Source organism: Acomys minous (assembly GCF_964271855.1).
Source record: "Acomys minous genome assembly, chromosome: 7".
NCBI classification, from domain to species: Eukaryota; Metazoa; Chordata; class Mammalia; order Rodentia; family Muridae; genus Acomys; species Acomys minous.
This window is the reverse complement of record NC_140488.1, coordinates 70,061,093-70,083,745: the sequence shown is the minus strand read 5'-3', so window position 1 is coordinate 70,083,745 and position 22,653 is coordinate 70,061,093. Positions and strand designations below refer to the sequence as shown.

At 43.1% G+C, this 22,653-nt stretch overlaps 1 protein-coding gene across 2 annotated transcripts in view; it reads left to right on the top strand.

Moving 5' to 3' along the window:
* LOC311602163 (toll-like receptor 13) overlaps positions 1–9,032 on the top strand; it is a 28,364-nt gene extending 19,332 nt beyond the window's left edge. The window contains exon 2 of one of the 2 annotated variants that reach the window (XR_014780693.1): positions 6,904–9,032. Coding sequence is in view for 1 of the 2 variants with exons in the window: in XM_084789864.1 (XP_084645990.1) it covers positions 758–3,604 (2,847 nt within the window). In the remaining variant the exon portion in view is untranslated. Of the gene's footprint in view, positions 1–657; positions 4,469–6,903 lie in introns of those variants that run through there. The other variant, XM_084789864.1, reaches the window with a different exon arrangement.
* The last annotated feature ends 13,621 nt before the right edge of the window (positions 9,033–22,653 follow it).

The following is a 22,653-nucleotide window of genomic DNA, read 5'->3' as shown; positions in this document are numbered from 1 at the left end:
GCCACTCTTCTCCTTTTCCTCTCCTATCTCAGCTCAAGTATGAAGCTTACTGGTTCCCCTCTCCTTCTATCAAATGCAAATTGTGGTGAAATAATTGATCATATGGCCTCATTCACGTTGAGGCAGCAGTGACTTGCATCACAAATGACATTGCATTCCCCCAGCCCATCCAATGCCTCCACAGTGATGGTATTTCAGGTAACAGCCCACAAGAGAAGCAGGGGGGATGTTTTATTGTACAGATGTAAGAGGAAGATGGGGCCACTTCCTGATTGTCATACATTAAATGGCACACACTGTTGCCCTCCTCTGGCTCTGCATGTTGAAATTTTTGGTTGCAGAAAAAGAGCAGCAACCTTTTTTGATAACACAGAGAATACTCTGGAAGTGGGTTGTGAAAGTTGGTGTTGGCCTGGGCATAGTGGCTCATGCCTTTTATCCCAGAACACAGGCAAAGAAATCTCTGTGAGTTCAAGGCCAGCCTGGTCTACCGACTGAGTTCCTGGACAGCCAGGCCTGTTACACAGACAAACCCTGCCCGTGGGGAAGAAAATAAGGCTGATGTTGGGGTTGAACATTTTTGTTTCCTTGAAGCAGCTATAAAATACTTATTAGGAAAGAGGAATTTAAACTAAAAACATTTGTTTTTCTTTTCAGCAAAGTCCATGTGTAAAGACCATGTCTTCCAATGTGAACATTGTATATGAGAAGGAATTTTTGCTCACCCAATTGTAACCTGTATGCCTAGACAGTCAAGATGAGTGGGGGAAGCCTCGTGCCTTCTCTCCAGCTCCTGCCCATGTTAGTGGGGCTTTCTCTGCTGTCTTTGGCAGAGACATATGGGTTCAATAAGTGCACACAGTATGAATTTGATATTCACCATGTGTTCTGTATTCGGAAGAAGATCATCAATTTGACAGATGCCATTAGTGATGTGCCTGGATATACTACTCACCTCAACCTTACGAACAACCACATTCAAGTCCTCCCTCCCTGGAGCTTCACTAACTTGTCTGCTCTGGTGGACTTGAGACTAGAGTGGAACTTAATTTGGAAGATCGATGAAGGTGCCTTTAGGGGACTGGAAAATTTGACTCTTCTAAATTTAGTCGAAAATAAGATTCAAAAGGTGAATAACTCCTTTGAGGGCCTGTCTAACCTTGAGACCTTGCTCCTGAGCCATAATCAAATCACCTATATTCACAAAAATGCCTTTATTCCTCTAGTCAAATTGAAATACTTGAGCCTATCTCGAAACAACATCTCTGATCTTTCTGGTATTCTTGAAGCAGTTCAGCATCTTCCATGTCTGAACCACCTTGATCTTACTAACAACAGCATCATCTACTTGGGACACAGCCCTATGTCTTTGGTTTCTCTGACCGACCTGAGTTTTCAGGGGAACAAGCTAATGGAGTTAAACTTCTCTGCTTTGTCATTACCTAACCTGACCACTCTAAGTGCTTCCCAGAATGGCCATGGCGCCATTCAGAATGTGCATCTGGAAACTCTGCCCCAACTTAGGAGCTTGAATCTGAGTGGAACATTGGTGAAATTGGAGATGCTTTCAGCCAAATATCTACAGAATGTAAGGGTTCTGGACCTTAGTAACCGGGAGCTTAGAAATGGTCACTTAAATATGAAAACTGTTTGTCACCTACTCAGAAAATTACCCATGTTAGAGACACTGGTTTTTCAGAAAAATGTCACCAATGCAGAGGGCATTAAGCATCTGGCAACATGTACCAGGCTTTTGGTCCTTGACCTGGGCCAAAACAGTGACTTGGTTCGTCTCAATGATAGTGAGCTTCATGATCTGCCCAGTCTTCAAAGACTGAATCTGAACAAGTGCCAGCTTTCCTTCATCAGCAACAAAACCTGGGGTTCCCTCCAGAACCTGACCACCCTAGATCTGAGCCACAACAAGTTTAAAAGCTTTCCCAATTTTGCATTTTCGCCTCTGAAGCGCTTGAAGTCTCTCTTTCTTTCAAGAAACCCCATCACAGAACTCAATAATCTGGCCTTCACTGGGCTATTTTCCCTGAAGGAGCTCAACTTAGCTGCGTGCTGGATAGTAACAATTGATAGGCATTCCTTTACTCAGTTTCCAAATTTAGAGATCTTAGATCTTGGAGACAACAATATCCGTACTCTCAACAGTAGAACTTTCCAACCTCTGAAAAAACTCCAGGTTTTGATTCTTTCCCACAACCGCCTGGAAATTATGGAGCAGAACACATTTTCTGGTCTCAGTGGCCTCCATCACCTTGACCTGATGTACAACAGCTTGTCATATTTTCAAACACACCATTTCTTGGGCCTTGAAAAGCTGCAAGTTTTGAAACTTGGTTTTAATGAGATCACATATGAAACGACGAAGACCCTCCAATATCCTCCATTTATGATGCTCAAGTCTCTGAAACACCTCAACCTAGAAGGACAAAAACATGGGATTCAGGTTGTTCCGAGCAACTTTTTCCAAGGGTTGAGTAATTTGCAGGAGTTACTCCTAGGAAAAAACCCCTCAGTATTCCTGGACCACTACCAATTTGACCCTCTGATAAATCTCATAAAGTTGGATATCTCAGGAACAAAAGATGGAGATCGAAGTCTCTATTTAAATGCTTCCTTATTCCAAAAACTCAAAAGGCTAAAGATCCTCCGCCTTGAAAGTAACAACTTAGAGTCTTTGGTTCCTGGTATGTTCTCCAGCTTGCAGAGCCTCCAGGTGTTTTCTTTGAGATTCAACAACTTGAAGGTCATTAATCAAAGTCTTCTGGAGAATCTGAACTCATTGATGTATTTTGATGTCTATGGGAACAAACTTCAGTGCACCTGTGACAATTTGTGGTTCAAGAACTGGTCAGCGACCACACAGGATGTCCACATTCCCTTCCTCCGGAGCTACCCCTGTCAGCAGCCAGACAGCCAGAGCTTACTTGTAGATTTTGATGATGCCATGTGTAATTTTGACTTGGGAAAGGTCTACTTCTTCTGTTCCTTCAGTATGGTCCTCACCACCATGGTCTTCTCTTGGTTCAGTGCCAAGATGATTTCATCTCTGTGGTATGGTTTGTACATATGTAGGGCCTGGTATTTCACTAAGTGGCACAAAATGGATAAGAAGTTCTTGTATGATGCATTTGTTTCTTTCTCAGCGACTGATGAGGCATGGGTATATGAAGAGCTTGTTCCAGCCTTAGAAGAAGGCAACCAGACCACTTTTAAGCTCTGTCTTCACCAACGGGACTTTGAACCAGGCATCGACATCTTCGAGAACATCCAGAATGCTATTAACACAAGCCGGAAAACATTGTGTGTGGTCAGTAACCACTACCTGCACAGTGAATGGTGCCAACTTGAAGTCCAGCTGGCTAGCATGAAGATGTTCTACGAGCACAAGGATGTCATTATCTTGATCTTCCTTGAAGAGATTCCTAACTATAGGCTGTCTAGCTACCATCGACTCAGGAAACTCATAAACAAACAGACGTTTATCACTTGGCCAGACAGTGCTCACCAGCAGCCACTCTTCTGGGCTCGCATAAGAAATGCATTGGGCAATGAGACTGTGAAGAAAGAAAATCTAATTATTGTTGACTGAAAGTCTTACAAGCCCAAATCCAGCTGCATAATGTTGTCCAAAGTATGTGTAAGCGGAGCCTGGCTAAGTGAAACCCTCTTCAGGGACAGAGGCAGGGGTTGCTTATACCTGGAAGACCCATGGCCGTTTGGATAGTGTTCATTAAACGAGCGCAAGAGACCGCTTGGGAAACTTTCATGAGCGGGGTCCCACTATTACAGGATTGGATACGTGGAAGGGATTCCTATTTTACTAGGAGGGGACTTGGGACACAAGTCACCTGTGTTTGAGATTGTTGCCCAAGTAGTTTCTCCAAATCAGTTCCTGTGCTGGGAGAGGACACTTGCTGTACACCAGTGTCCTCTAAGATTGAAACCTTCCATCTTGGAAGGAAACTTCCTAAGACTGATGGTTACAGGGAGGGAAAACAATAGGATGTTCTATGGAGAGATTGAAATATTCCACCCTTCAGGGAAGCTTGTGAAGACAGGACGTAAACAACTCAAAATAGTTTCCCCAAGTCCTTGAAACTGACCCGTGACTAGGTGCTTTCCTCCTCCAAATGTGTGTTAACAATGAAGACTGCAGGGTGACACCCTTAGACAAGCCAGCTGCCTGGAAGAAGCAGAGTGTGGCCATGCTGCCTAGAAGATGCTCAGACCATCTGAGCTGCCTAGACCCGGCTCAGACCGGCTGAGGCACCTGGGAAGGACACTCTCCATCCTGTTGAATGGCCTGAGGGTGTGCAGTGTGTTCAAGGTTCTCTGCTTTTGTAATCATCCAAGCTTGGGTGGACTTTGATGATGCAGTGGTCTTTGACTCATTACTGCTATAGTAAGTGACCCCCTCACTCAAGTTCTTGTAAATAACCCCAATAAAACTCATTGCTTCACCAAGCTGGATTTTGATGGTATCTGTACTTCGGTCTGTGGTCACTTCCCCATCTGGAGTGAGTAGACATTTGTTCATGGCTCCCCAGGAATAGTATCACAAAACAGCACTATACTGCTAAGAACCCAAACAACAGAGACAACAAAACAAAGACAGCACTGCAACAATAAAGGGCATAAAAACAAGAAGTAAAGTAAGGAAAAGAAAAGGAATTATCTCCTGCACTACTCTGGTCTGTGACCGAGGCCCCAGACTCACAGCCATTGGAGTTTCCAAAACTATCTTAAGATGTCTGGAGGTGGCATTTCTGTTTTTGTTTTGTTTTGTTTTGTTGTTTTCGCTGTTTTGGAGGTGGCATTTCTATGCAGTCTGTTTTACCCAACTAGGTTGGGTAATAGCTTCTGCAATTATTACTGCTCTGCTAGTTAATCAAGGCCCCTTCTCCAAAACCTGATAGATCTCTACGAGTCCTCTCCTAAACGCTTGTGCTCTGTCTGAGTTGGAGGAAAACCTGATTTATGGAGTCTCATGCCAACAGAAACTATAATGGAACCTTAACGCAGATTCCAGTCAAAAGTCCATTTTGTGTTGTTTCCAATACCAGTACTATGACTTTGGACTGGTTTTCTGCTCTGAGGTTTCAGAACCCTTGTCAATTGGATGTCTTTAAAGTTGAAAGGGGGCATGGCTCAGGTGTTAGGGAAAGGGGCCAGGGAGTCTTACCGGCAGGTATTTTGTACGAAAGTCCTACAAATTCCGGTTGTATGTAAGGCCTTAAGAGTCTAAATCAGATCAGTTTATGGGTGGGTGTTGGGGGGGGTTGCTACTGAACTGCCTGTTTCAGACTGTTTCCCTAGGAAAAGTGTTCTCATAAGTTGCTGGCTTACTTTTCTTTCTTTCTTTTTGCTTTCTTTCTTTCTTTCTTTCTTTCTTTCTTTCTTTCTTTCTTTTTTTTTTTTTTTTTGAGTTTTCCAGACAGGAGTTCTCTGTGTAGCCTTGACTGTCGTGGACAACAGGCTGGCCCTAAACTTACAGCAAGCCACCTGCCTCTGCCTCCTCTGTGAGTGCTGGGATTAAAGGTGCGCACCACCTCACCCAGTGCTGGCTTATTTCTAGTCCCCAACCCCTTTATCCACAAAATTACAAGATTTTGGGAGCAGCTTGTTGAGAAAGAGACTTAAAGGACAGACTTTTTCCTAGTGGGGTAGCAGGTGTGTACCTCAATATACCCTAACTCACCTGCCAACATACATGGTATCATAGTTAACCCCATTCCTTTCTACTACTTAAACATTGTGGTGCCACCCCCTTTTGAAATACATTCTTCTTGTATAACTCAGGCTGGCCTAGAACTCAAGATCGTTTTTGTGGCCTCCCATTTTCTAAGATCTTGGGCATGCACCTTACTCTCTTCTGTTTTTATACATAAAGAAAATAATTGGGGACGATGTCCCAGGTTTTGGACCATGTTGGTCACCAATAATATATATATACCCATTGTCCAAACTGGACTTTGGAAGCCTGACACTCTACAGCTTCTGGGCAATTACTGTAAGTGAAACTGGCCACACCCATTCCTTCCTGATGTTCTGTCACCTCCTTGGGGGTGGAGTAGCTCTTGGGTAATGCAAGGGACGTGCAAGCCTGTGTTCCTCTCTTGGTCTTGTGCAATCTTCACCTGTCTGGTTGACCTGGCCACTTCACCATTGCCCCCTCCACCCCAGGCTTGCTCTCCTCTCTGCCCTCCCTGCATGCCAAGCAGAAGAGAGATGGTATTCAAATAATCTCAGCAGGCATAAGGACAGATTTTTGGGGGTGGGGTGGGGAGAGCATTGTTGTCCTCTCATTCTTACTGATTCTTCCCATTCTTACTGATTCTTTCACAGCAGGAAAAACAACACATAGACTAAGCGCTAACATAACTAACATGCCACATTTATCTTAATGACACTAACTTATCTCACAGAACATAAAAAAAGACTGAGATCACTAGGCAGTTTGTTGGTCAATGGCCCAAGAGTCCTTGAAACTATGGGACATGAAGGTTCCAAAGCTGTGAATACGATGGTGCCTGAGGGCTAATAGAAAGTGCACTGAGATGCATAGGGGGCTAAGTTTTTGTTTTGTTTTGTTTTGTTTTGTTTTGAGACAGGGTTTCTCTGTGTAGCCCTGGCTATCCTGGACTCACTTTGTAGACCAGGCTAGCCTTGAACTCTCAGAGATCCACCTGCCTCTGCCTCTGCCTCCTGAGTTAAGGGATTTAAAGGCGTGCACCACCGTGCCTGGCTCTTTTTTGGCAGAGGGCGAGTGTTAGTCTTTCTTTACAGGGAAGGTAAATAGTTAACGACAAGGACTGACTTAGTTTTGGAGAGTGTTTGAAATAGGCATTTTCTAGGAAACTGAATAGTATGTTTGTTCTTGTCCTGCAGAGACTGGTGGACCCTGTCTAAACTGCAAATGTAGCTGGGCATGGTGGTACACGCCTTTAATCTCAGCATTCTGGAAGCAGAGGCTGGCATGTCTCTGTGAGTTCAAGGCCACGCGGAGCTACATAGTGACTTTAAGTTTTTTTCCGACTTTCAAGATAGATCACAAAGCATTCAAGCAAGCACAAAACCTTTGGGGACCTTGTGTGAGGACATCAGTTGCATTGAACATGAAGGCGGTCTCACTTGTTACTAGCAGCCAGAAGAACATCATCTTTGAACCCACAACAGCAGTCTCCAGAGAGAAACCCAGCGGGGCTTTGCCCAAAGCATCTGTGTATCCCTTCAGGAAAGGGGTGGACACTTGTTGCAACAAAATGATCCTGCATGTCTGAAGCAGTCTGAGAAGTGGGCTGTGGATGGTGTAAAAATGGAGTGGAGGCTGGGTGTGGTGGCACACGCCTTTAATCCTAGCACTTGGGAGGCAGCCGCAAGTGGATCTCTGTGAGTTCGATGCCAGCCTGGTCTACAAAGTGAGTCTAGGACAGCCAAGGCTATTACACAGAGAGACCCTGTCTCGAAAAAACAAAACAAAACAAAAGAATGAAGTAGGGGCTGGAGAAATGATTTGGTGGAGATCACTTGCTTCTCTTTGAGAGGATAGAAGTTTGGTTCCCAGCACCCACATGGTAGCTCACAGCCGTCTATAACTCTAGTTTCAAGGAACCTGACGCCCTCTTCTGGCCTCTGAGAGCACTGCACTGACATGGTACCCACCCATACACATAAAATAAAAATAATTAAGGCTTAATCAGTAAAAATAAATGTGAAAGCAATCAAGATGGCTCAACCAGCAAGAGCACTTTCCTCAAAAATATGTTGACCTGTGATTGATCCTTGGAGCTCACATAAAGGTGGAAAGAGAGAACTGACTCTGTAACATCTCGCTCTGTCTCTGTTGGTCTCTCACTTACATACAATGATGATGATGATGAATTTTATGAAAGACATACTGCTTGTTGCCATCACTAATAGAAGAGTGCTGTTGTTATTCTTGTTTGGGGCTTGGAATGGATGGTGCTCTGGTTCATGCCATACTTGCTAATTTCACAGGCTTTGCATTAAGTGTTCTTATATGTTTAGTATTAGCTAACTAGCCAGGACATGGGGAAATTCATTTCCTACATGAAATTACTAGAGTTCCAAGCATTTACTTATTTTTTAAAAGATTTATTTATTTATAATTATGTATACAGAGCTCTTGCATGTATACCTGCACACCAGAAGAGGGCATCAGATCTCATTATAGATGGTTGGGAACCAACATGTGGTTGCTGGGAATTGAACTCAGGACCTCTGGAAGAGCAGACAGTGCTCTTAACCTCTGCGCCATCTCTCCAGCCCCACATTTTTAATTTTTTAATGAAAATGTTGAGTTCTATTTTTCAAGAGAGATTTGAAAGTTATTATATAATTTCTCTCTGAGCAAATCTGAAGTAGTAATCCTTAAATTACAATAGAAAAATTATAAAAATAAATGCCCTTTTGCTACTAAAGATAGAAATATATTAGGCTTTAATTTAGTTTGAAGAGCTGAAATTTTCTTCCTTATGAGAGAAGGAGTAGAGACTTCTTCATTGGAAAATGAGTCCAAGGCCTGCATGTGTGGCTCTCAAGCTTTGCCAAGCCATACTTTCAGTGACAGTTTCATATTTGGGAAAAGGGGGTAATGTACCAGGGTGTGATGGCGCACGCCTTTAATCCTAGCACTCAGGGAGTCAGAGGCAGGTGGATCTCTGTGAGTTTAAGGCCAGCCTGGTCTACAGAGTGAGTCCAGAACAACCAGGACTACACAGAGACAGCCTGTCTCAAAAACAAACAAACAAACAAACAAAAACGAAAACAAAATAAAAGGGGAGTCAGGAGTAATGTCTCTACTTCTTCATTATTTATTGTTGTGTGGTATCCACTGAAGAAGACTGCTTAGGCATGGGTTTAAGCCAATAGAAAGTCTTTATTGGCTGTCCAGCGACTACACTGGGTGTTCAGAATCCTAGTGTATGTAGCACCCAGCCTTTCCCAGGGTGAGCTTTTAAGCACAAAACCGTGTCCTGGGTTGACATATTTCCGTTAACAAGAACAGTTAAACAGAAGCTGAACTACAGAAGCCCATAAGCAAGGTTAGTACATCTAGAGACTTTCCAGAACCTTGGGCTTTAATGGATTAGGCCTTTGCTTTCACTTTGGCAGGTGCTGAATTTTATGGCCTGAATGGTACTCCTATCATGGAGTCAGTTGTGCTAAGATTTAGGGGTCTACTAAGGTCTAGGGGGGCCCTGTTACAGTATTTTCTTGCAGCCAGGCCAGTGACCAGGATGATCATGAATTTGAAGCAAGCACATGCTTGAACCAAACCAAACCAAAGTTATAGGCGATATGATTGCTTTCTAGTCACACTGTTCCACAAACCCAGAGCATAAACACACCCCACGCCCCAGAAGCATTTTAGAAAGCCAGATCTCAGGCCTACCGAACCTGAAGCTGTCTGTCAGCAAAAGTCCCAGGAGATTCTTAGGCACAGCCAAGTTTGAAATGTCGGAGGTTAAACAGTTAATCTGTCAGAGCTCTCATATCTTCAAAAATTAACTCCCCTTAGGTGACACAGTGGTTAACACTTAATCATTACACTGTCTTTGGATTTTTGCTTGTGTAATAGCTCTTAAAAATAACAGGAACAGGCCTGGTGCCATGGCTCAGTAGATAAAGGCACTTGCCAAACCAGCGTGACATTCTGAGTTTGATCCCAGGAACCCACACAAAGATGGAAAGAGAGAATGGACTGCACACAGTTGGCCCCTGATCTTGGCACTGAAGCCATCCTCCCCGCACATTACACGCAGTCATTAATTTCAAAGTAACACTAAGAACAACTTTGCCATTGTAAATTTTATTAATATTTCACAAACACTTCCATACCTAGGATCATCCTTGGTTCTTGGCATTTTAATCATTCTACCAATAAATATGGAGTTAGGACAACAGTGGCTGGAGATACACACACACACACACACACACACACACACACACACACGTACATATATATATATTGTTTTTGTTTTTGTTTTTCAAGATAGGGTTTCTGTGTGGAGCCTTGACTGTCCTGGACTCACTTTGTAGACCAGGCTGGCCTCGAACTCACAGTGATCTGCCTGCCTCTGCCTCCCGAGTGCTGGGATTATAGGTGTGTGCCACCACCACCCGACAAGTGTGTGCTTAATTTTTGAGACAGGATCTCATGTATCCAAGGCTGGCCTTGAACTTACTATACAGCTGAGAGTAAACTTGAACTACTGATCCTCCAGCCTCCAGCTCCCCAGTAATGTGATTATAGACATGTGCTCTGACACTGTTTAGGCAGTGCTAGAGATCAAGAGTAGGGCTTTGCTCTACCAACTGAGCTACATAGCCAGCCATACCTTATGTATTTCTGAAAAACTGGGCAATTTAACTTGAGTGCCTACAATTAGCTCAATAAAAATGGCTGATTAGCTCAGGAAGCAAGCAAGCAAGCAAGCAGCCTTCTAGATGTGTCTGGACACTGGCTGCTGTGCAGATCAGTGCACAAATCAGGAAGGTTACATTGACTCAATAGTGACTTAATGCCATTATTTTACTATGTACTTTACCTTCAGGGTGCATTTAAGCCCGTTATTGGTGGCCAATGGTAAGTAGATCACAGATGAAGTTTGCCAAGGGCTCTTTCCATATTAAATCATTAAATATAAGTGACATGGTAAGTAGATCACAGATGAAGTTTGCCAGGGGCTCTTTCCATATTAAGTCATTAAGTATAGTGACATGAACAAGAGCCTGTTATGGTTTGGATTTTAAGTGACTCCTCTCCCACCAAACTTCCCATATCCTAAATAAAGACCTGTTTGCCAGACTGTGGTACTTGTTAGGTGGTGGTACAAGCTTTCGGTCGTGAGGCTCAGAGCTTACATCAATTGGGGCAAACCCTGAGGTGGATATTGCAAGCCAGACCACTTCTCCTCTGTCCTTGAGGTTTGAGACTTTGCTCCACGGTGCTTCCCACCAGGCTATTCAGCCTCACCACAGGCCCAAAGCTAGTAGAGTCAAGCAACCAGAGTCAGACTGCAACATCTGAAATCATGGGCCAAAGTTAAGCTTTCCTTCTTTAAGATGCTTTCCCTCCCAGGGAGGTGGTGGCCCATACCTTTAATCCCAGCACTTGGTAGGCAGAGGCAGGGGGATCTCCGTGAGTTCAAGAGCAAGTTGCCTACAGAGCGAGTTCCAGGACAGCCAAGGTTACACAGAGAAACCTGTCTTGAAAAACAAGGATGTTAAGCACAGAGCCAGGTTCCAGTTGGAGGTCAAAGGTTGGCTCACCTTTGATGAAATTTGCTAATTAGAAAACCATAACATATATGTGATGGCTAATATTGTCAACTTGATAGAGCCAGAATCACCTAGGAGACAAACTTCTGGGCATGTCTGTGAGGGCATTTGTAGATGGGTTGATCCTGCTTTGAATGGGACAGAGGCTGGACTGCATACAAAAGTGAAAGTGAACTGAGGACAAACATTCATCTCCCTGGCTGCTAATGTAGCCCTGCGCTCTGGCTGCCTTCCATCATAACGGCCTCTACTCAAACTGTGAGCCAAAAATACATCCTTTTTTCCTTAAGCTGCCTTTGCCAGGTAGATTATCCCGCCAGCGATTGCAGTAATAGATACAACTCAACATCCAATGATAATTACAATGCCATGCCATGCTCGTTTCAAGGATGGAATCAGTGATACAGTGTGCACTAGACCAAATTAAGGAAAGATGGATGCAAGCCAAATCCCTAACATTAATACAGAGTTTCTCTGTGTAATAGACCTGGCTGTCCTAGAACTCGCTTTGTAGACCAGGCTGGCCTCAAACTCACAGGGATCCACCTGCCTCTGCCTCCCTAGTGCTAGCATTAAAGGCGTGCACCACCACCGCCCAGCGGCTCTCTTTTAACTTTTTCTCTTGAGACAGGGTCTCACTAAATTCCTTCTGCTTGCCTAAGCTCCTCAGCATCCCAGACAGGCCCTGAACTTAGTGGAGTCATCTCGTCTCAGCCTTCCAAGTAGCTAGCATTGAAGGCATGCACCAACAGATCCAGATCAAGGGATGTAATTTTCCAGCATCAAAAGCTTTGTAAATACTAACAGATCTTCAGCAGGGCATGGTGGCATGTACCTGCAGTCCTAAATACTTGAGCAGCTTAAGGTGGGAAGATTAAGTTCCAAGCCAGCCTGGGAAGCATAGCATGGCCTTGTCTTCATTAAAAACAAAACAAAACAAAAACCCTTTTCAGTCCTTGAGCTGCCAAATCCAGGGACTGGGGATGTAGCTCAGTGAGAAAAGTAACAGGAATGGAACTCCGTGTTTGAACCTCAGCAGCACATAAACTGGGTGTGGTTGTGTATGCGTCTGTAATCTCAGCACTCAGGAGGTGGAGTCAGGAGGATTGTGAGTTGAAGGTCAGCGTTGGCTACATACTTCTAATCTAGCCTGGGATACGTGAGATATTATAATAAAAGGAGAAAGAATAAGGAGGGAGGGAGAACGAGAAACGCCTAATATACTTTCTGGACCCTAAATTATCTGTAGTCTGAGGATGTACAAGGGCCAAACATGCTGCTTTGGGGAAGGAGATACTGATTTTAAGGGTAGGAAAGATAAAAATAAATAAGCCATTTAAAAGGGGGTGAGGGATCTGGGGGTCGTGATGTCCACTTGTAACACTTGGAAAATGGAGGCAAGAGGATCAGGATTTCAAGGTCATCCTCTGCTACATAGTGAGTTACAGGGGAGCCTGGGACAGAGAGAGAGAGAGAGAGAGAGAGAGAGAGAGAGAGAGAGAGAGAGAGAGAGAGAGAGAGAGAGAGAGAGAGAGCGGGGCTTGGGGGAGGTGAACTAGAAGTAGGTTCCTTTCCATCTCCTGTATGGCATCTCCACCTGGTGGTCATCTTAGGAATAACCAACCAACCAATGCTGGAGCAAATTACTGTTATGAGCCCTGGACATCCTATCGGCCCCATTGTTCTTCCTTAATGAGCCGCCTAAGGATTCCATTGTTAACAGATCGAGTAGGTAACACGGTGTGTGTCAAGCTCTTGTGACCACTATAACTAATGTGGTGGCTTTAAAGCAAGAGAAATATCTTCACAGTTCTAGAGGCCAGAAATCCAAAGTGTGTGTGTGTGTGTGTGTGTGTGTGTGTGTGTGTGTGTGTGTGTGTGTGTGAGAGAGAGAGAGAGAGAGAGAGAGAGAGAGAGAGAGAGAGAGAGAGAGAGAGAGAGAGAGAGGCTTGTGTTAATGCCTTCCTTGATAGGTCTCATGTTTGAGACAGGATCTCTCACTGACACTAGAGCTCACTGATTCAGCTAAACTGGCTGGCCTGCAAGCCCCCAGGATCACACTGTTTCTGCCTCCCCAGCACTGAGGTTAAATGTGTGGGTTAACACACTCAGCTTTTATGTACATGCAGGGGATTAAACTCAGGTCCTCAAGTTGGCAGAACAAGCAGTTTATACACTGATGGCACCCAGGGTGCTGAGTGTTGTGTTTGGATTGGAGGGTAGGACAGGAAGAAGGGTGTGCGCCACCTATTTTTCAAGGAAGCTAGCAGGCAATGGAGGGCAGGAAGTGGAGCTGCACAGTGAGAGCCCGTGTGTGTTTGTGTGTGTGTGTGTGTGTGTGTGTGTGTGTGTGTGTGTGTGTGTGTGTAGGAGCTGCTGCCCCCAGAGGCCAGAACAGGGTGTCAGAACCCTTGAAGCTAGAGTTAAAAGCATGTGTGAACCACCCAGTGAGGGCACTGGGATCTGATTTGTGCAGCAAGCTCTCTTAACTTAAGAGCCACCTCTCCAGCCCTAAAGCCATTTCTTGGCATTTTTTATAATGGTGATAATTTGGAGATAATAATAATGTTAAGTAGTATTAATATACTTCTAAAATGCTTTACAATATGTCCAGAGTAGGGTGCTATTTAGGCCTCATCTATGAGAATGCAAATGTATATATTTATCAAAATGGAAAGAAATGCTAGTGTATTCTATGTTGAAAGTTGATCAAGTTATAAAATAATGTTAAGGAAACTCCCATGTTCATATATGTACATTTATATGTCTAGACATGAAATTGCAATTTTATGAAGGCACACCCTAGAATATTAACAGTGATGACTGAGTGGTAAAAGTTTGAATGATTTAATTTTTATGACTATATTTAAAATTTTTCTCTAATGATGTGTGTGTATGTGTGTGTGTGTGAGAGAGAGAGAGAGACAGAGAGACAGAGAGACAGAGAGAGACAGAGAAAGAGAGAGAGAGAGAGAGAGAGAGAGAGAGAGAGAGAGAGAAGGGGGGATGGAGAGATACAAAGATAAGATAATAACTACTTTTGGGGAGATCCTGAAGGAGGGAGCTGGGAAGGTAGCTCAGTGAGTAGAAGTGCTGGCTCTGTAAGCTTGAGGACCTGAGTTCAAATCCTGGCAGGCATGGAAAAATCAGACATATGCATGTGCCTATAATCCCAGCCCTAGGAGCCATAAGCAAGTGTCTTCCTGCCAGCCAAGCCTAAGAGTCGAACTCTTCATTCAATAAGAAGCATTATCTGAAGGCAATAAAGGCAGACAGCAAGAGAGGAAGAAATTCCACTTCTTGTTATGGCCTCTACATGTCCCTGCACACTCACATGCATGCACATAACACACACACACACACACACACACACACACACACACACACACACACACAGACACAGACACACACACACCACAAAGGAAGAAAAGCAAATCCCTAAAGGTCTGGCTCTGGTGGTACCTGTAATTCCACCTATAGTTGTGAGATAGAGGTGTGGCGATCAAGAGTTCAAGTACATTCTTTTCTAAAGAAGTTTGAGGCCAGCCTGGGCTAAACATCTTTAACAAACAATCATCCCTAAGGACAGAAAATATAACAAAAATGTTAGTGATAATGGCTGTCTTTGCAGGGTGAAACTGGAAGTCATTTTTATTTTCATTTTACTCGTTGTGTTTCTCAATTTTTATGACTAATATGTATTATTCTATAATAATTGCACTATCTGTCTTATCCTTAATAAAACTATGCTGCAACAAACACTCAGGTTTTACACAAGCAGGGTAAATGTGACTGTTCGTTTCTCTGCCATAGTATTAGTGTAGAGGCGAGTGGCGGCGGTAAGGAGTCCGAGATGGCTGTGGTAGCTTTTGCCTTCTTCTAGCCACCGGGAGAGAGGAAAGGCCAGAAGAAAGCATGACTTTTTTTCCCCCCAAGGTCACATTGTGGAACAGTCTCAAGCAGGAGGTCTAGAACTTGATGACATGGCCACTTGAAGCTGCACAAGAGATATGAACATACAGTCTCTTGCTGGATGGCTACAGCCTGGCTGAAAGTTAGGTATCTACACTTAGTGAAGAAGAGAAAATGGTCTCTGTTATGACAGTGGTGCTAAGCGTACTGGTTTAAGACTGAGGCATTGCAATCTAAATAATAATGGCAAAAAGCCCTCCTCTTTACAAATTTGCAGTGGATAACTGTGATGGTTTGAATGAAAATGACTCCCCTAGGCTCCTAGGGAGTGACACTATCAGGAGATGTGGCCTGGTTGGAGGAAGTGTGTCTCTCTCCTGATGGGTTTACCTCTTAGGTACCTCTCTAGCACCAAGTTTGCCCTGCTTCCCACCATAATGATAATGGATTAAACCTCTAAACTGTAAGGTAGTAACACTTAAATGTTTTCCTCCTTAAGCATTGCTGTGGTCATGGTATCTTTTTGCAGCAATAGAAACTCTAATTAAGATACTAACTGATGTCAGGGCATGCCAGGTTCATGCAGCCTTTGACGAGTATTCCCTGTGGTCTGTGTCATTTACTGTTTACCAGAGCTCCTGGACACTTGTTTTTCTTGTTTGCTCCCTGTCTGTGCTGCTGAATGTGTGTACTTTCTGTTGCTTCTTTTCCCATTGCTCACATGTCCACAGAGACAGCAGTCTATTTCCAGGACAGCTCTTGGGGCTTGTTAATAAATTAATTGGCAAAACGATGCCTCTCAGGGAAAAAAGCCAGAGGCTTTTTATACCTCTGAACTTTCTATCTCCCTTCCCTTGCTACCTCACTTAACTCTGATAAAGGAGGAGGAAGGGGAGTCAAGAGGCTTAAGTGAGCATAGTTGAGCAAGTGTCCTTGTATAGTGGAGCATCTTTTGGGTATAGGGCCAGGAGTGGCCTGGGTCTTGAGGCAGATCTAGTCCCAATTTTCTGAGAACTCACAAGATTGATTTCCAAAGTGGTTGTACAAGTTTGCACTCCCACCAGCAATGGAGGAGTGTTCCCCTTTCTCCACATCCTTGCCAGCATGTGCTGTCACTTGACGTTTGTTCTCCCTCCCTCCAAGACAGGGTTTCTCTGTGTAGCCTTGGCTGTCCTGGACTCACTTTGTAGACCAGGCTGGCCTTGAACTCACAGAGATCCATCTGCCTCTGCCTTCCGAGTGCTGGGATTAAAGGCCTGTGCCATCACCACCCAGCATCATTCCAGTTTTTGATCCTACCCATTCTGGTGGGTGTAAGATGAAATCTCAGAGTTGTTTTGATTCACATTTCTCTAATGACCAAGAATGTTGAGCATTTCTTTAAGTGCTTCTTGGCCGTTAAATATTTTCCTGTTGTAAATTCTCTGTGTAGCTCTGTATCCCAGTTTTTAATTTGATCATTTGGTTTGCTGTTGTTTAATTTCTTGAGTTCTTTATATATTCTGGATATTTGCCCTTTGTTAGATGTAGGATTGGTGAAGATATTTTCCCAGTCTGTAGACTGTTGTTTTGTTCTATTGACAGTGATAGGAACTTCACAAGAAGATCAACAGAACCAACTACCATGCTCCAGAGGGCCCTGTGGGGACTGAAGCACCAACCAAGGATCATGCATAGACTGGATCTAAGCACCCTACACAGATGTAGCTGATGGGCAGCTCAGACTTCATGTGGGTCCCCTAGTAATGGGAGCGGGGGCTGTCTCTGACATGGACTCTGTTGCCTGACTTTTAATCACTTCCTGCTGGTGGGACTGCCTGGCCAGACCACAACAGATGCGACTTGATGAGCTGGGGCAGGTTGGTAGGGGAGGGCTCCCTTCTCTGAGGAACAAAGGAGGAGGGATGGGAGAAGAAGGAAGGAGGGTGGGGTTGGGAGGAGAGGATGGAGGGAGGAGGCTATAATCAGGATGGAAAGCGAATAAATAAATTGAAATTTAATTAATTAACTGAATGAATAAAAAAAAAGGTCTAAGTGGCCCTTTTGACTCAGGTTGCTTGTGAAAGGGGTCCTGAGTTGCAGGCACTGCTAAACTCAAGGATAAGGATGAAACCACAAAGGAATTATCGTGATGCCCTGTGATTTATCACTGAAGCCAGAGCTCTTCAAAGAGTTTAGGGTACTAAAGCAATTTCCTATGTCAGAGAGTTTTTACCTGCTGGCAGAAAATCCATCTTATTATATTGGTAGGTTATAAAAGAGTTCTATTGAAAACTAACTTTCAAAATGAAATCTTTCAGAATGATGGAGTTTAAGGTCAGTTTCAGCCACAGGGCAAAACCAACAAAGAAATTCTTTCTAAAAAAACCAATATATATTATATTTTAATGACTATTAGAGGAAAATACCTTACTTATATTGGCTATCTGAACATTAACAATAACATAAACAAAAAATAGCATAGAATAATTTCTTGGTAATGTCTTTAATATCATATTATTAGTATTTTTCTAAAAATGTGGTTTTCTAATATGATCTTACTATTTTTAATTTTTTCATGATACTGCCTATAATCTGTTTCATCACAACTATATTTTATGCTTAAAATGTAAAATTATAGACATTTTCAATTTTTTTTATATAAGTCATAATGTTTGAATCAAGAAATTATCCTGTGAGGGCCTAGGCCAGTTGTAGAGTGCCTGCACTGCTATGCCCTGGGTTCAGTCCTCAGTATGCTCTTCCCACCAAAACAGAAGGGTTGTATCTTGGTGTGGTAGTGGATCTCTGTGAGTTTGAAGCCAGCCTGGTCTACAAATCAAGCTCCAGGACAGCCAGGGCTGTTACATAGAGAAACCCTGTCTCAAAAAACAAAAACAAACCTAATTCTACAGGATTAGCAAAACCTATTAAACGGGAAATAGTCTCAATACTATATTTGGATAGAAATACCTAAATATTTCAGCTTCATTATTTTACAGGTTCTATCACTTGTGAATTGAAGTCCCCAAGAAAAAAGGCACAGCTATGTGAAAGTTTCTGTCGCACCACTTGATAAGCTTCCACGATGTGGAGTGTTGAAATGTTACAGATTCAGGCACAAAGGGTAGATAGTTTCTTAAGAGCCATATTTAAAAGCCCAGCTTTGTGTCTGACCTAATGTCCTTTCAACTATCAGGTAAAACCTTTTTGTATGTATTAACAAATATTAATAGAACATTATTGTTACCCAACCCAAAAGTTTAGAATGACTAGGCAGGCAGTGGTGGCGCATGCCTCTTTAATCCCAGCACTTGTGAGGCAGAGGCAGGTGGATCGCTGTGAGTTTGACGCCAGCCTGGTCTACAAAGTGAGTCCAGGACAGCCAAGGCTGTTACACAGGGAAAACCTGTGTTGAAAAACCAGAAAAATAAAAAAGAAAAAGAAAAAAAAAGAAAAGAAAGAAAGACAGAAAGAAAGAAAGAAAAAGAATGCTATCAGTGCCTGGCATGGTGGTGTATGCCTTTAATCCCAGCACTGATGAGGTATGTGGCTTCAGGGCCAGTTAGACCCTGTCTCAAAAGAAAAAGTCACCTAATAGCATTTGAAACCTTTGGCAGAGACCATATTTATTACTTCCATAGACCCTTTCACAAAATGGGGATTTACTTCAGAGCCATCAAGGGAGGTTCCCTAGTGCATACTAGCAAGATGGAGCCCTAGGGCTACCTGGCAGTCTAATCGCTGATATGGTATCCCATCACTTCTGATCGATTCTGTTGGGTCCAAGCAAACAACTGATTCATCTCACATTTAAGGGGAGAAAATTATGCAAACATGTAGATGGTAGAATGAAGAGAGCATTGGGTCATCTTAGAATCCTTTCTAGGGTTTATTGGAAAATAGTAGCTGAAATTTATACGGCAGTATATTGATGGGACCTTCTTCTAGGAACACAATTTGCTTTTGTTTTTGTCTTTTGAGACAGGGTTTCTCTGTGTAGCCTTGGCTGTCCTGGACTCGCTTTGTAGACCAGGCTGGCCTTGAACTCACAGAGACCCACCTGTCTCTGTTTCTGGGGTGCTGAGATTAAAGGTGTGGGCCACCACATCTGGCAGGAACACAATTTGTAAAGGAGCAAAGAAATAATTACAGAGAGGGAAACGTCACAATGGAGGGATCAGCCAGGCCTATAGACAATTCTGACCCACACATGGCATTAGGATTTACTGGCTGGGTGGGGCCAAATTGTCCACAAAGAGATCACACCACAAAACAGACCTCACGAGAGAGAATTATCTGGGTGGGGGAAGTGAAAGGCCTATTCAGAGTGGGAACATCACAGAGATATAGAGACTGACAGACAGGCAGACAAACAGATCGGAAGACAGACAGAAAAAACAATAGAGTGATCTGGGATGGAAGGGACATTTGAAAGGGTTGGTGAATAGTGATGACAAAGCCTCTGGTGCCCTGAGTCCCTGAGGGCAAGCTGGCAAAGTGCCTGATTTCTAACATGTGGGCATTTATACATGGCCTGGAAATGAAGCACATAGCCAAGCCTTTGTGATTCCAATGAACAATTGTTTGGTGGATGCTCCTGGGAATGAAGCCACACTGGCAAAGTTGTGCTCTTTGCAATAAATAGAGAATAGTAACTGTGAGCTATCAGCAAGTAGTATTTTCGAAAATTAAGACTTACCCAATTCTAAGCAACATGCAGCATGGAGATTTTATTTAGTAAACTAAAATATTCCTTCACAATTACACATATTTCCCAGCTTTATTAATAAAAAACCCAGTTGACTCTATAATACAAAACTCACTGAACACCAAATACTGACAGCTGAATCAGTATTACGTGTTAGTGAGCTCCGCATCACTACAGCAAATACCTGAGATAAATAGACTCAGAGAATTTCCACTTGCAATTGACTGGCTTTGTTACTTTTGGCTGATGGTAACACATCATATAGATGTCCCATATCCACCCGAAGGGCATATCTCCACTGACCTGAAAACATCCTACTAGGGTCCAACTCATAAGTGTTCCACTACCTCTGAGTGGCACACTAGGTAAGACTCTTGCCACAGAGACCTTTGGAGGACACAAGATTCAAATACAGCAGGCTACTGAGAAAAAATTTGGTGCTATTGACCAGAAGGCCAAGCATAGTGGAAGTGGATAAAGTCTGGAGAATGAGAGCTTTTTCATGCCCTTTAGTAGCATGCAAAAGACCAGGGGAAGTTCAGGACTAAGACATTAAATCTCTCCAAGTGAAGGACATATTTCAATAATGTATACTAGAAACAGAGGCAGGATGAACTTAAACGGAGGTCAAGTCTCTAAGGTTAAAATGACTTGTAAAAGGGAAGGAGAGAAGAATCATGTCTAAATCACAGCTCATGAAATATATGTCCATGAGTTTTAATCACCTCAAAGTTGATAAGATGGCCGAAAAAAATGAGAATGCAACCTCAAGCCCACTTAATGGAAATTTAGACTCTACAAATATCATTTCTATATTTGTGCTACCCTCTTCTCTGCCCGGTTCAAGTCACTGATGTATGAATCATGAAAACACAGCTCAGTGAGCTTTCACTCTATGTTACGGCAACTGACTGTTGTGATTCTCCTGGGGTTGTCCTACTTTTAGCCCTACAAATATTATATCCTAGGAGACTGCTTGGTCCTAGACAAACCTGACAGCTGTTTCCAATAGCCCACCCAGAATAATGGGATATTCCTGGCATCCAGGAAGCTCTTAAATGGCTGGTCAGTTGATACCCACTCCTCCTCTGGAGAGACAACCACTCTCTTGATGTTCAGCAACACAGATTATTTTAAGACACTGTATTTTAATATGGGTGATAAAGAGCAAAGGTTACAGCCTCATGGCCCATGGGCTGCATCCAATTGGCACACATGTTTTGAGTCATGCAATACTTGCTTGCAAAGCCTGTTTCTTTCTACTTAATGTTTTAGTTGGTGGACAGTTCTCTCTCTCTCTCTCTCTCTCTCTCTCTCTCTCTCTCTCTCTCTCTCTCTCTCTCTCTCTCACACACACACACACACACACACACACACACACAGACGCATGTAACAGCTGGACCAGTCAGAACAATGAGATGAGGAAGGGACAGGATATTTATACAAACTCACTGCATCTTTCTGCAAATTCCTTACTGGTTACAGTAAGGTAAAAACAAAAGACCAAGGGCCAGGACATGGTGGAACACACCTCTAATCCAAGCACTTGGGAAGCTGAAGAAGAAAGATTGTTGCATGCTTAGGGCCAGCATACATGGTCTACATAGTGAGTACTACATCAGTCAGAGTCCTATAGCAAGACTTCATCTAAACAAATTCTGATAGTTTCAGGGATTGCCTTAGCCAAATGATCAAGGGTAGTATTACTAGCAACGCTGCAGCAAACATCATGTGTTTTCTAATGAGAGTGCAGTGAGCACACATCATATTCCTATAACCCCAGCACTCAAGAGACACAGGCAGGCAGATCTCTGTGAGTTTGAGGCCAGCTTGTTCAATATAGTGAGTTCTAGGCCAGGCAGGATGACATATCTCAAACCAAACCAACCAACCAACCAACCAAACAAACAAACCAAAATGTCAATCACAGCTAAGTGTGGTGGCTCAAACCTATAATCTCTGGGCTTGGAGGCTGAAGAAAGAGGATTGACATGAGTTTAAGGTCATATTAGGCTCCATAGTGAGTCTCAAAAAAAATCTTAGCAACAACAACAAAACATCAGTGAGATGGACCTGGTGGGGTATGACCCTAGAGCTAAGGAAGTTTAGGAGGCAGAAGGGAGGCTGGTCTCAGCTCTACAGTGGGACCAGTAGGCATGGAGATATAGGTTAGTGGTAGAGCCTTTGTCTGGCATGTTCAAGACTCTGGCCTTGATCCTAACACCACAAAAAAAAAAAAGCAAAAAATCATTTTTGTGTGTGTTCAAGATAAGAGTCTTTCAAAAAAAAAATCAAAATTGAGCACTCAGGAGGCAGAGGTTGGCAGATCTCTGTGAGTTCAATGCTAGTCTGGTCTACAAAGTGAGTCCAGGACAGCTAAGGCTACACAGAGAAACCCTGTCTCAAAAAAACCAAACCAACCAAATAAATAAATAAATATTGTGTAGAAGTGGGGGATGGATTTGGAAGGGGTGAGCAATGAATATGATCAAACCACACTGTGTAATTCTAAAAGAATTATATTAAAGTATTATACAACTATGTAGTTATCAGATCTAAAATTTTAAATCAAATATTCAGTCAATATTCAAAAATTTCAATCAACAAGTGCATGTGGATATAAATGGACGTTTATGGATGGCTTGTTTGAATTAGGATAATAACAGGAAACACCGCACCATACTCCTTTGAACTGTTTTGTGTATTTAAACATGCAGTTTCCCCACCCTCTT